The sequence below is a fragment of the Capricornis sumatraensis genome, chromosome 12 (assembly GCF_032405125.1).
Source record: "Capricornis sumatraensis isolate serow.1 chromosome 12, serow.2, whole genome shotgun sequence".
Taxonomy (NCBI): domain Eukaryota; kingdom Metazoa; phylum Chordata; class Mammalia; order Artiodactyla; family Bovidae; genus Capricornis; species Capricornis sumatraensis.
Genome location: NC_091080.1, coordinates 28,098,534 through 28,112,388, shown reverse-complemented (window position 1 = coordinate 28,112,388; position 13,855 = coordinate 28,098,534). Strand labels below are relative to the sequence as shown.

Here is a 13,855-nt window from a genome sequence, read left to right as displayed (position 1 = left end):
TTATTTACTAATAAAACTATATATCAATAAAACAATTGATAAAAGTAACGCCATTGTTTTAAGGACAAAAGGGCATCAAAATGGTAGTATTTTAAGCAAACATTACAATTAAATATTAAAACTAGTCAAATAAAGACTAAGATACTTAATAACTCAAGTAAAGAACCAAATGACTCTCTTTTACAGAGATCGTCAAGATGAAGGCATACCTGATTCTAGAAGTCATCATTACTAAAATGTGAATGTAGTCAATCTCTTATAATTTTGTGTGTATTGGGGGTACATGGTAAGTATTAATAATCCAATTTTGGAGTAGAAGTACTTTGCTACTCCGTATGCACTGTTTAAAGATGGAAAAAGCTGGTGAATGTTTATGGCCGAAAGGCTCCTTACACATTATTTAATAATCGATGTTTGGTTCTCAGTCAAGCCTCTGGAAACTGACAGCTACAATTCCTCGACTTTTGAAAATAACGCTTCTATGACATGTTGTACTAATTCCTTAAGCCACAATGACTAAAGTCATAAGTGACCAACTGCTAAAACCAAAAGATCTTTCTTATTCGGTCTGATACTTGGTTTTCTTGAGACATCTCCCACTCTAAAACACTTGCTCTTTTCTGAAACTCCCTCCCTCCCTGGCTTCTTTGGCTCCACTCTCTGGCCTCCCCAGTCACACCTCTCATTCTTTTTAATCTAACTTCTATCTAGTCCTTAAATTCCAGCACTCTCAGTGTTCAGTCCTTAGTCATCCATCCTTGCTATTATAACCCTCACTTCAGAAAACCTCATCTGTTTTTCCGGTTTTAACTCTCCCTGCTGATTCTCAAATCTATTATGTAAGATCCTTATATCCTATTACTTATTACATTATCTTCTTCACGTCCCATAAATTCCTTAAGAATAATATTCTAAATCTGAATTCATCAGCTGTTTATCCAATCTCTTCTTGTTCTTTCATCCCTACTACCTATCTTTTGGTTTAGATCTTCAGCATCTCTCAAGCGAATTACTGCAATGCAGGATTTTGACAGGGATTTTGACTCACCATGTCTATGGCAGCAGGATCAAGGCATATGTAATTTGGGGGAAAAAAAAAAAACTCCTCAGGTTATCTAATTTGCACCCATGGTTAAGAACCAGACTGATAGGTCTCTCTATTTCTCACCACACCCTCCTCAGTCCCTCTCTTCACAGGTGACTATCATGTACATTTTCAAAAACCAAGTCTGATTTTATCCTACCCCTGCTTAACCCATGTATAGCAACAGACTATATCCTGCACAAGCTGAAGTCCAAACTTCTGAGTATGGCATAATAAGCCCCTTCATGACCTAGTACCCACCCTCCTCCTCTGCCATTTCATCTTCCCATTTAGTCCGTCAGTACAAAGTTGCTTACAGTTCCCCTGACACATTGGGCTGTTTCATATGTCCATTCCTCTGCACATGCCGTTGGTCTTCCGTGACACAAACTTACACGTTTCAAAATTCAGTTCAAACATCACTTCATAAAGTCCCTTCTGTGCCAAGTCTAAGTCTATTACTGCATTCAAACAAGAATGCGTTTTTATACGTGTATGTAGTCATTTGAAAAAATTAATGATTGGTAACTGTATGAAGTATTATCTTAGGTCCTAATTATTTAATTTAACAGGGAACAAAAAAGTCAGGGTACACTGCAGTATAAACTTAAAGGTTATTATGGGTATTGACAGAAACAAGTAAATACACAGATGAATTCATAACTATAAATTGTGATACACACTATGAAGGGAAGAACGGGATGCTGTGAAAAATAATAATTTCAGAGAGAAAGACATCTGCATTATATATTTGTATATACATGTAACAGGTATATATTGAGTGCTCTTTGTGTGCCAGATGTACTACTAATTGCCAATGATATTATTATTAAACATAGGTCTGTCTGCCCTTAAGGAGTATAACCTAGAATGAGAATGTGTTCCATTTTAGTAAATAAAAAAGAGAAAAGTGTTATCATTTGCTCTGTATATATCCCAGAAGGACTAGAACCATTTTTAATGTCTTTTCCTCACAAATGATTAAACCTGAAGCACTATAAAGCACCGATTAAATAATTATAACGAAAATCAAAAGTAAGAAAAGTCATACCTAACTGGAGTCTGTGGAAGAATCATATTCACCTCTTCATCAGGGTTACTTTTCCGTGGTGTTCTTTGCGTTTCAAAACTAAATAGTGATAAGCAAAGTAATTCAGACTGAAAATTTACAACTTGGGCATTATGAGTCAAAAAAGCAGTATAATACCTTCTGTTGCCTCATGACATCATACAAAATGGTTAAGTAAATAACAGAAGTTAAAGGAAATAGATGATCCAAAAGCTGCTTACACAAATAAAATTTCTTTTTTTCATCATCTTTTTAAAGTTAGGTTTCTTTCCACTAGGTTTACAGACAAACAGGTGTGCAATCATTAAGAATTTTTCTGAAAGTGAAAGTTAGATGCTTGTTTTCTCTAGAATGTTAGATGTTGATGATATTACTAGCCAAGTTGTTCAGTATTAAAAAACATCAGTGCTCAAGTTTTTCAATCATTATGCCTTCCAAAATTTACTTTGGCTTAAATAAAATTAGAAACACTTTACCTGTGTTTAATTTTCCAAATTATATATACATATATGTATTTTAGCCAATATTAAACGATTTCATGCTTAACGACATAAAATTAATCATACAATCATTCAAAATTTTTGTACAAGCCTATCTCATTTTACTGCACTTTGCTTTACTGTGATTCGCAGAATTGGTTTTTTAAAACATTGAAGGCTTGTAATCCTGCATTGTCAGATGACAGTTACCATTTTTAGCAATACGGTGTTCTTAAATTAAGGTATGTACATCATTTTTTTGGATATAAATCTATTGCACATTTAACAGACTATAGTACAATGTAAGTGTAACTCTTACATGCACTGGGAAACTAAAAATATTTGTGTGACTTCCTTTATTATGGTATTTGCTTTATTGCAATGGTGTAGAATGGAACCCATAATATCTCACAGGTTTGTCTGCAGTTATCTTAACCATTCCTATTTTAGGATTCTATACAACAATTTAAGAGAATATACTTTGGTATTATTAAGTTTTTAAAAAATGAACCAGCATATCAACAAATAATAATATATCATGTGTAATACCTGTCTGTAGGATCAGCCTGAAGAGTTTTATCATGATCCAGAAATAATCTTGCATCTAGATCTTTGTTTTTAAGGTAAATTTCTTCATATTGTTTAGAGAGATTTTCCACCTCAAAAACCAAAAAATATTGATGATTATCCTTTTCATGCCATTATATCTCAATATACATATTTAAACAATTTTTGTACCTAGACTATCACCTAGTTCTACATTACATAGACTTCACATGCAATATAAACAAAGGCATATATCTAAAAGTGGAGTATTTTAGTGCAAAAATAGCACACTTTTTTCAATTCTAATTTTAAATCTTGTTTTATGGATATATCCCATACTTTATCTAGACAAGAATCACCAACACTACAAAACAATACTGAGATGGAAATGTAGACAAAAATAGATATATAACCACTTAATTGCCAAGATCCTCCATTTTATACATCTTTCACTTTTAATCTTCTACTCTACTTACCAATATAAAATAATTTTTCAAACAGTAACAAATCTTACCTATCTTTTCTAAATCCTTTGGTTTACTCATGCTTTCTTTAGTAACATATCTTGGGCATATAATCTCAATTAATTAGCCTAATTAACATACTTGCACAATTTATTTCCAATCTCAGCTACTTCTCCAAATGCTAGAATCAATAATTCTTTTATCAGTCCTGGGTCCATAATTTTCCAATCATAATATAAAAACTAATGTCTCATAGAAAATTATTTAACATGCCTTCTCCTGTGACTTTCTAATCTGAGAATGCTAAAACTGCATTCTAAAAGGAGTAGTAGGAAGAAATTCATTTAAATGTAAACTTTGTGCTTGCCTGCATAAGTTTTTTAGGGAAAGCAGGCATTCCTATTTGTTTAATCAATGTTCTTGCCCTGTCTCAGTGAGGCACTCAATATCAACAGGTTATTGACTAGTAGCCATTAGTGCTACATAATGTAAAGTTTATCTTGAATTTTCTAACCTTGTAATCCTTTCAAAGGGAAAAAAATTACAAATGCCTAAAATTCTTTTGAGTTGTAAATACTGTATTTTTTGATATGTAAGTTGGTAACAGGACTCAGTAATACACCATCCGGCCCCTTCTGGCTTCTTTAGTGCCATGTCTTACCAGTCCCTGCTCTGTATCCCAACTTTAAGGAGTTAGCTGGAGTTCACTGAACAGACGATACTATCACATATCACTGTGCCCTTGAATCTATAATTTCCAACTCCTGGAAATGCTACTTCTCATAAATCTTACTCCACTTAGAAATCACATCATCGCCAAAGAATTTTGTGCAAAATCTACCTGGCCCGATTTGAATTAGGTACCCCTCCTCTGAGACGTCACCACACCCTGTGTACACATCTATTAAACTCTTGTAGACTTCTATTAGTAATGTTCTACGTATGTCTCTCTCTTCCACTAGCATCATAAGGACAATGACTGTGAGTTAAATCTCTACAATGACGACATGTAGCACGACGCCTGGCACATGTTAAGCACTCACTGAGTAACTGATGAATAAATAAGTTAGTTAATTCAAGGACTAGCTACCAACTCAGGTCACAGAATCAGCAATCTAGCTCTCTGATTTCATGTCTTTTGGTCTTGGTGACTGATGCTCAGTCAGTTCAGTTCACTCAGTCGTGTCCAACTCTTTGGACCCCATGAATCACAGCACGCCAGGCCTCCCAGTCTATCACCAACTCCTGGAGTTCACTCAAACTCACGTCCATTGAGTCGGTGATGCCATCCAGCCATCTCATCCTCTGTCGTCCCCTTCTCCTCCTGCCCCCAATCCCTCCCAGCATCAGAGTCTTTTCCAATGAGTCAACTCTTCTCATGAGGTGGTCAAAGTATTGGAGTTTCAGCTTCAGCATCATTCCTTCCAAAAAAATCCCAGGGCTGATCTCCTTCAGAATGGACTGGTTGGATCTCCTTGCAGTCCAAGGGACTCTCAAGAGTCTTCTCCAACACCACAGTTCAAAAGCATCAATTCTTCAGCACTCAGCCTTCTTCACAGTCCAACTCTCACATCTATACATGACTACTGGAAAAACCATAGCCTTGACTAGATGGACCTTTGTTGGCAAAGTAATGTCTCTGCTTTTTAATATGCTATCTAGGTTAATCATAACTTTTCTTCCAAGGAGTAAGCTTCTTTTAATTTCATGGCTGTAGTCACCATCTGCAGTGATTTTGGAGCCCCCAAAAATAAAGTCTGACACTGTTTCCACTGTTTCCCCATCTATTTCCCATGAAGTGATGGGACCAGATGCCATGATCTTAGTTTTCTGAATGTTGCGCTTTAAGCCAACTTTTTCACTCTCCTCTTTCACTTTTATCAAGAGGCTTTCTAGTTCCTCTTCACTCTCTGCCATAAGGGTGGTGTCATCTGCATATCTGAAGTTACTGATATTTCTCCCGGTAATCTGGACTTCCCTGCTGGCTCAGACGGTAAAGCGTCTGTCTACAATGCGGGAGACTGGGTTCGATCCCTGGGTCAGGATGATCCCCTGGAGAAGGAAATGGCAATCCACTCCAGTACTATTGCCTGGAAAATCCCATGGACAGAGGAGCCTGTTAGGCTACAGTCCATGGGGTCGCAAAGTGTCGGACAAGACTGAGTGACTTCACTTCACTTCACTTCAATCTTGACTCCAGCTTGTGCTTCTTCCAGCCCAGCATTTCTCATGATGCACTCAGCAAATCTAGAAAACTCAGCAGTGGTCACAGGACTGGAAAAGGTCAGTTTTCATTCCAATCCCAAAGAAAGGCAATGCCAAAGAAGGCTCAAACTACCACACAATTGCACTCATCTCACATGCTAGTAAAGTAATGCTCAAAATTCTCCAAGCCAGGCTTCAGCAATACGTGAACCGTGAACTTCCTGATGTTCAAGCTGGTTTTAGAAAAGGCAGAGGAACCAGAGATCAAATTGCCAACATCCGCTGGATCGTGGAAAAAGCAAGAGAGTTCCAGAAAAACATCTATTTCTGCTTTATTGACTATTCCAAAGCCTTTGACTGTGTGGATCACAATCAACTGTGGAAAATTCTGAAAGAGATGGGACTACCAGACCACCTGACCTGCCTCTTGAGAAACCTATCTGCAGGTGACTGATGCTAGGTGTGTCTAAAACACTGCTTCACCATTGAGAACTTGCTCTTCATCATTTAGGCATCCTTTTCCCCACAAGTTACCACATAAAGTTCTCAGCTGTTCTGTTCTCACTGAAGAGCAAGACATTTGAGGCAAAATGTGAAAAGAAATAGATGGATGGCATATCACTACATTAAAACATGTCTACAATATAATCACAGTCATTTCAAAGCTATTTCCAAATAAGTAGCCAAAAGAGGAAATTCCCTAGCAGTTCAGTAGTTAAGACTTGGTACTTTCACCACTGGGGCCCAGATCTGACCCCTAGCTGGGGAACTAAGATCCCGCAAGCTGCATGGTACAGCCAAGAAAAAAAAAATACTCAAAAGGATGTTCCAAAATTCAGTAATGCCAATAATGTTGATGGCATTAATCAAGGCTTCTATGCTTAAAGAAGCATAATAAAGAAAATCAGAATAAATTAGATTGCAGAAATTTAAATATTTAAGGCATTTAGAAGTTCAAAAGCCTACATTTTGATTTTTGAAAAATTTCAGTGCAAATCAATGTCTAGTGCAAATGTCAAAATGTTGTTAATATATACATTTGAGCATATATTACAAAGGGCTTTTCTGTTACTATATAAAATTGATTCACCACAATTCTAGATTCTTTCCTTGAGTGAAAAATATTTAATATTATAGTAAAGTAATATGAAATTTAGACAACTCTTCTTCCCTCCCCAAAATCCCGAAACATATTAACTTTTTATTACATTTTCATTCAGATTACCTCTGGAAGTCCATTAGAAGCTACAATTCCAAGAGAATTCATAAAAGGTATAAAATTTTTGAAATAAACATTTTTCACCTGAAAAAGATAAAGTTACAACATGACCATTGAAATTTTTAAAAACTGATTTTTTAACTGCTTTTGACTGGTTTTTTGACTGTCGCTATTAATACTAGAATGAGTGAACTGACATTTTGATCAATAAGTTACATTCAACTCGGTGTGATGTTTATTTATGATTAATACAATTATTCACTTTTAATTTATGTGAGGCAGATTTCAGGTCCTAAAATGGAGGTGCAGGGGCCAGTTGTTAATGAAATAAAGAAGAAAATCCATTGAAACCAACTTCAAAATCCCATATTTAACAAGTGGTGAAAAGATCAGAGGCTCAAAAAAATTAAGCAACCTGAGCAAAGTTACATAGCTAGGAAGCAACAGAGCTGGAATTGAAACCCAATCTGCCTAGAATCAAAGCCAGGCTCTTGAACTTCGCTACACTGCCTTTGATTTCTCCCCAGAAAGTATTTTTGGGCCATTTCATACACATATCATAAAACTTAATGTATACTGAGTCAATTATTTTAGCACAAATTTAGGAAAAGGACCTGCTTTTATAAGAAAATAATTTCACATACATATACCTGATCCAAACTTAGGATGACAATTTACAAAGCATAAAACAGATGCTCAGACCCTGTTGTCAGCTATGCCATGGGAAGAAACCAGTCACTGCTCACACTTCTCTAAAGAAGTTTCTCACAAAGAAACAAAACATTGCATTTCTCTACATTTTAAATTACAGTGTGCTAAGTAAATATTGGAGAAGGCAATGGCACCCCACTCCAGTAACTCTTGCCTGGAAAATCCCATGGACGGAGGAGCCTGGTAGGCTGCAGTCCATGGGGTCGTGAAGAGTCGGACACGACTGAGCGACTTCACTTTCACTCTTCACTTTCATGCATTGGAGAAGGAAATGGCAACCCACTCCAGTGTTCTTGCCTGGAGAATCCCAGGGATGGGGGAGCCTGGTGGGCTGCTGTCTATGAGGTCGCACAGAGTCGGACACGACTGAAGCGACTTAGCAGTAGCAGCATACCTCTTCAAAACTGAATGAAAATGCTTTGTTTGGGACTTACGCAGTTTCATACAAACCTCCCCCCCTACATTTAACATGGATAATAAAGACCATATTTGGAAAACCTGGAATTATATCTCTGACTATTCTATACTGACAAACTGTCACAGAATTGTAAGCAACTTACTTTTCTTCATATAACTTCCTTTACCAACTTTGGAGTCTGCATTTGTTAAGGTAGAAATAATTTAATATATGCCTATTAATCAGTTCCTATTTTCTACTTCACAACTAAGCTATAAGAATTAAGCTTCTATAATACTTAGTATTGTTTTCCAATTAATTCCCACTTAACTGGAATAATTATAATATGGGTAATTCTATGTAACCAATTAGTATGACTAACCAATAATGATATGACCATAAATATAACTAACCAACAGTTATATAATCATAAATGCTATACACAAATAATATTACATATTTTAATGTATAAAGTATCAAATTAATTGATATAAATTACCAAAGCTATTGATCACCTACACTTTATAAGTCACTTTTACATCATAAATTATGAAAGAATTATTTAAAAGGAAAACATGATTTATTCCTGATTTTTGGCAAGCAATTATATAAGGAGTTCTGAAATCCAGAGGTTTAACCACCAGGAATTAGAAAGCTGCCTTTATTTATATTCTTTATCTTGAAGGACTAAGCAGCAGGCTAGAGTTAAAAAGAAAAAATTTCAACTACATTTGTCACCTTATTAGTGAAGATAATATGTTATTCTAGAAAAGTAAAAGAGTATATTATTATGTGTAAAGTTGATACATCTACATGTCTATATCTATATATTTGATGAAATTAACAAAACTCATAGTGCCAAAATTCAGACTTGATAAATCACTCCAATACTTATTAAACTAGATTTTGATATCATACCCCCATTCTTTCCCAGAGCTGACAGAGAAATTTCAAAGATGCGACATTTCATACAGTGAATTGTGGACAATATAACAATCTATGAGAGAAAGAGCGTGGCACAGTGAAAGCAGCACTGGTGGCAGATGTTCCGAAGCACACACTTTGTTAGTAATCAGCTATCAGTCTCTAGAAGCTTGTCTGCTCATTAGTAAAAGGAGGCCAAGTACATTAATTCCAAGATTCCTTCCAGTTCTAACATTCCAGATTTTATTAACAAGATAAGCAATTCCTGGGTGTTCAATGTATCCTCTACCAGTCATTAACATCTGGTGTGATACTTAGAAACAGAGTAATTAATCAAGACTGAACAGAAATTTGGGCTTCCCTGGTGGCTAACAATAAAGAATCTGCCTGCCAGTGCAGGAGACACAGGTTTGATCCCTAAGTTGGGAAGATCCCTGAAGAAGGGAATGGCAACCCACTCCAGTATTCTTGCCTGGAGAATCCCATGGACAGAGGAGCCTAGTGCACTACAGTCCACAGGGTTGCAAAGAGTTGGATACAACTTAGCGACTTAACAACAAACAGAAATTTAACCTTGGTATCACTTATCACTAAAATCAAAACAATAGGGTTTTCTTAGTAGCTTACTCTAAAACATTAGGAGTATCAATAACCACAGAAGAATTAAAGAACAAATATATTTGAAAACTACTGCCTTAATCATGTACATTTCAGTGATTCCAGAATAAGGGAGCTATTCTCTTTAAAATCAAAGTAACTGACTGAATATGAAAATTAAGCTTTTTCTAAATATTTTGCTACTGCAAAAGAGTTGGCACTAATTACAAAAAAGCAAGCTCATCATGAAAGAATCATATATTGTTAGGAAGAACTTACATCTAAATCTACTGTAACTATTTTAAAGAAATCATGAAGTTAAATTACCTCATCTATATTACATTCATGTTCTTTACAGAGAACTTCAATAATTCTTGTATCATTTTCTAGTTGTTTTGCTATCCGTGCACTCCTGTTCTGACCTCGCCTTGGTGTTCGAGGTGAACCATTAATAGGTATTACAGCTGCTTCTGTAAAAATGGTAAATTAGATAAGAACAATTGCACATTCCACTGTATAAAATAATGAAGTATTCTAATTATAACTTGGAAGGTTGGAAATAATCTTGGTAACATTCTGCTACTTTTACTTATTAGGCTTCATGAAAAAGCTAACAGCTTCATCTATTTACTGAATATCTATTATAAATTATATACTGGTAATAGTTTTTGCCATCCCTATTCTCTTCTGCCTCCAGCTGGTCCAAAAAGAAACCTAAAACTCCATAGACAAATATGAAAAAGGCAAGGGAAATAGCCAACTTATAAACTAATTTTAAGTGTATTCTACTCAGTTGGAAAGGGGGGAAAAATGTTTCCTATCTTAAAAGAATCTTAAGAATGTTAAGCATTATTTATGGATTCACTTTCAAGGTAAAGTATAAATATAAGTTTTAAAAATTTTAGCAAATGCCATATAAATTATGATGATTAAAAAACATAAGCATACAAATATAATAATGTGACACTAAATTGTGATTACAGAAAAAAAATCCCCTGGATTAATTTGAGCATTTTCAATTCAAACTGAATGTGGATTGAGCTATTAAAGAGATTATAGATGACTAAGTATAAAAAATATTAACTGCCTCTAGGCCCAAAAAGAAACTGAGAGGACAGAGGAACATGTTAGACTATACCATAGGATGCAATCAGTAAAAATTAAACCATGGAAAAGTCAACAGAAAAGGCCACCTAATTATTTAATAAATAAATTATAAGAAAAAAAGAGAAAGATAGATGGAGGAGGAATATTTTAAGTCTTAAAGTCGTATCAATCAATCACAAAGTATAGATGTTATTTAGATTCTGACTTAGTCAACCTATAAACATTTATTTACTTTCATAAAACAATTGAAAACATGGGCACCTACTAGATATTTGGTGGAATTAAGGAATCACTATATTAACTGGTTTTTAGGTATGAGAATGGTATTGTCATTATGCTTTTCAAAAAGACTTTATCTTTCAGGGATATATATTGAAATTTATAAGGATGAAATGGTATGCAAAAATGTGCTTCAAAATAATATTGCCGGTAGAACTAGGCAGTAGATAGGACTATGAGTTGATCAAAAGTTATACACTGAGGAGGGCAGGTGATAATCACAGGGGGGCTTATTATATGATTTAATTATGTTCACAGAAATTCTTCTTAATAAAAAGCTAAGTAAAAGTTTACCATAGACGTCAGTTTGATACCTTGTCCTGGTTTCTCCTTTAACATGGCACTTGGAGAATTAACTGAATATCCAAATTATCCAAAAGCACAAAAGCTGTCAACCTAAAATTACATTCTTCATCAACTTATTACAGTTATAACATATTTTAAAAGTGAGGAAAAGGCATATAAAGGAAATTTTTAAAGATTCGGGAAGTTTTTGAATATATTGTATTTTTTTCATTTTGCAAGCGGTTTCTGCTAAATGACCTGCCTTTTCTGTCAAATCATGTTCAACACATTTTCAAAATTCTGCTCCAGACTTCATTTTTCTTTGAAGTTATCGCTCATGTAGATTAATTAGGCTTCAGCTTTTCAATCACTTCGACAATACTTTGAGACTTACATGTTTTGATCTGTCCTCTATTATTTTTAGTATTATTAATATTTTATCATTTTAGGAGCAAGGACTCAGTTAAGCTTTAAGTTCACATTTTTCAGTAGCATAACAAGTGTTTTTTTAAATCCTACTCTATATGCCACCAAAAGCAGCAATTTCATTCTAAGAGGAGTATATTTATCTTTGCTTAATGCTATCTAATTATTTCAGTAATAGTTATTATTTAACTACACTTTCCATCTCATTACCCTCTGAAGTGGATCAATTACAGTTCACATGCCAGAAAACAAAAATCAGTCACATAATCATTATGGCATCCAATAAAAAAATGTAGTTAATCTGTTCCTGTAGGATGGGCCACCCTTTCCTATACAGTTTAGTTCATATCTGTTCCTTGCCTATTGATTTTCTCTTTACTGGGCATGCCCTCCCCGAACTTACCACAACCCTCAAACCCCAACCACCACTTCAACACTCAACTCAAATGCTACCACTTCAAATGGCCTTCCTTGGTCTTTCTCAGCTGGGAAAACTCTCATCTCCTAAACTCCCATAGTATTTGCTGTATTTTGGCCCAGACCACTTTCAACCATATACTCTAAAAACTTGCTTACTTGTCTGATCTCTTCTTCTATATCTTATGCTGCTTAAGAGGAGAGGCTATGTCTGACTTCTTTTTTATTATTCCTTTGGCTCTAGAACTACGTTTTGGATCTAGGAGAAGTCAATAAACAACTTTGAATGATGAAGTAGGAGGGGTATAAATTAAAATACTCACTATATGGTTCTTTGAGCAATGCAGGAGGTGAGAGTTTGATAAAATAGTCAAGGACACACAGCATTAATTGAAATGAGATCACCAGATCATCTTCCATTTGTAATACTTGTCCTGAAAACAAAAATGGTCCACATTTTAAGGTAGAGATTGAGATATTAAGTCAGGAAAAATTGTGGACATGGGTGTATCCACATAGTCATGATTCAACAATCACTAGGAGCATGTTAAAAATCATTTTCTATATCCCTAGGTATGGTGCAAAAATTTGTTTATAATACACTTAGAAGTTGTTAAGAAATGCCATAGAGGTAAAGAATATCAAGAACCTCTAGTTAAAAATAGTAGAGTGAGGTCAGATCAAAAAATCTCTCTTCCAATACCTAACAAAATGAAAAGAAAAATAGATACTGGTTAAGTTCCAATAACAATACTCAGAGCATCCTTATCTTTCCCCTCTTTTTACTTAGAGGGAATACGTATCACTGATGAGAGAGGGGAAAATGGAGGAAGTAAACAGCTACACCAACTCTGACAAACACAAAGACTCCAGTATAATATGCTGAATTAGGGGACAATCTGAATCCTAACACACTCCTTTTATGCAAACAGGACAAGTGCCTGTTTTACAGGTCATTCTAACAAAAACCTCAGAACAATGACTCATATCATTCCAGATGAGGTCCTGACTTTCTCCCTCATCCTTTAAAAGTAAGTATAATTTTTTTTAAAAAAAGACTGTTTTCATACAATAGCTCTTTGGAGAACACAACAAGTCACAGATAAAGTGCAAAGTGAGTGAAGGGAAATGCAGTCACACTACATCAAAGAAAACAGAACATCAGGTCAGAGAGGCCCAAATAAAGTCCTAGCAACAAGGTGGATCGAAAGAGAGTGGGAGGCACAGTAGTTATGCAAACATACTAGAGAAAAGAAAAAAGAAAATTAAAAAATAGAATCACGATATAAGAAGGGGGGAAAACTGGGTAGAGAACCCCATCTTGAAGATAGAAAGAAAGAAGAAAATGTCCCGAGTCCTTGCACGGAGAACTCAAAAGAACATGAATTACATAAAACAAGGAGCTAGATAAGGTAAGGAAAAACTCAAGACCAAGCAACAATTACAAACATAGAAGTAAAGTTTGAAATGAAAATAGTTAGTACATAAGAAAAAGACCAAAGGTTAAAATAACATTACAGGAGACAATAAATAGGGAGGACAAAACCAATCTAAGGTAAGACAGTGGGTGTTCTCAAAATTTAACAGAGTAATATCTTAAGATGTAGCATGCTAAGATTTCTATGACATGAAGAGCAGAATCTTCA

At 35.0% G+C, this 13,855-nt stretch overlaps 1 protein-coding gene across 3 annotated transcripts in view; it reads right to left on the bottom strand.

Moving 5' to 3' along the window:
• The window catches only part of RB1 (RB transcriptional corepressor 1), a 118,926-nt gene that overhangs the window by 68,521 nt on the left and 36,550 nt on the right, over positions 1–13,855 (bottom strand). For all 3 annotated transcript variants that reach the window (XM_068984304.1, XM_068984302.1, XM_068984303.1), the window contains exons 7-11: positions 12,533–12,643; positions 10,023–10,165; positions 7,073–7,150; positions 3,182–3,291; positions 2,136–2,213 (exon numbers count right to left, since the gene is read on the bottom strand). In XM_068984304.1, the coding sequence (XP_068840405.1) occupies positions 2,136–2,213; positions 3,182–3,291; positions 7,073–7,150; positions 10,023–10,165; positions 12,533–12,643 (520 nt within the window). The remainder of the gene's footprint in view (positions 1–2,135; positions 2,214–3,181; positions 3,292–7,072; positions 7,151–10,022; positions 10,166–12,532; positions 12,644–13,855) is intronic.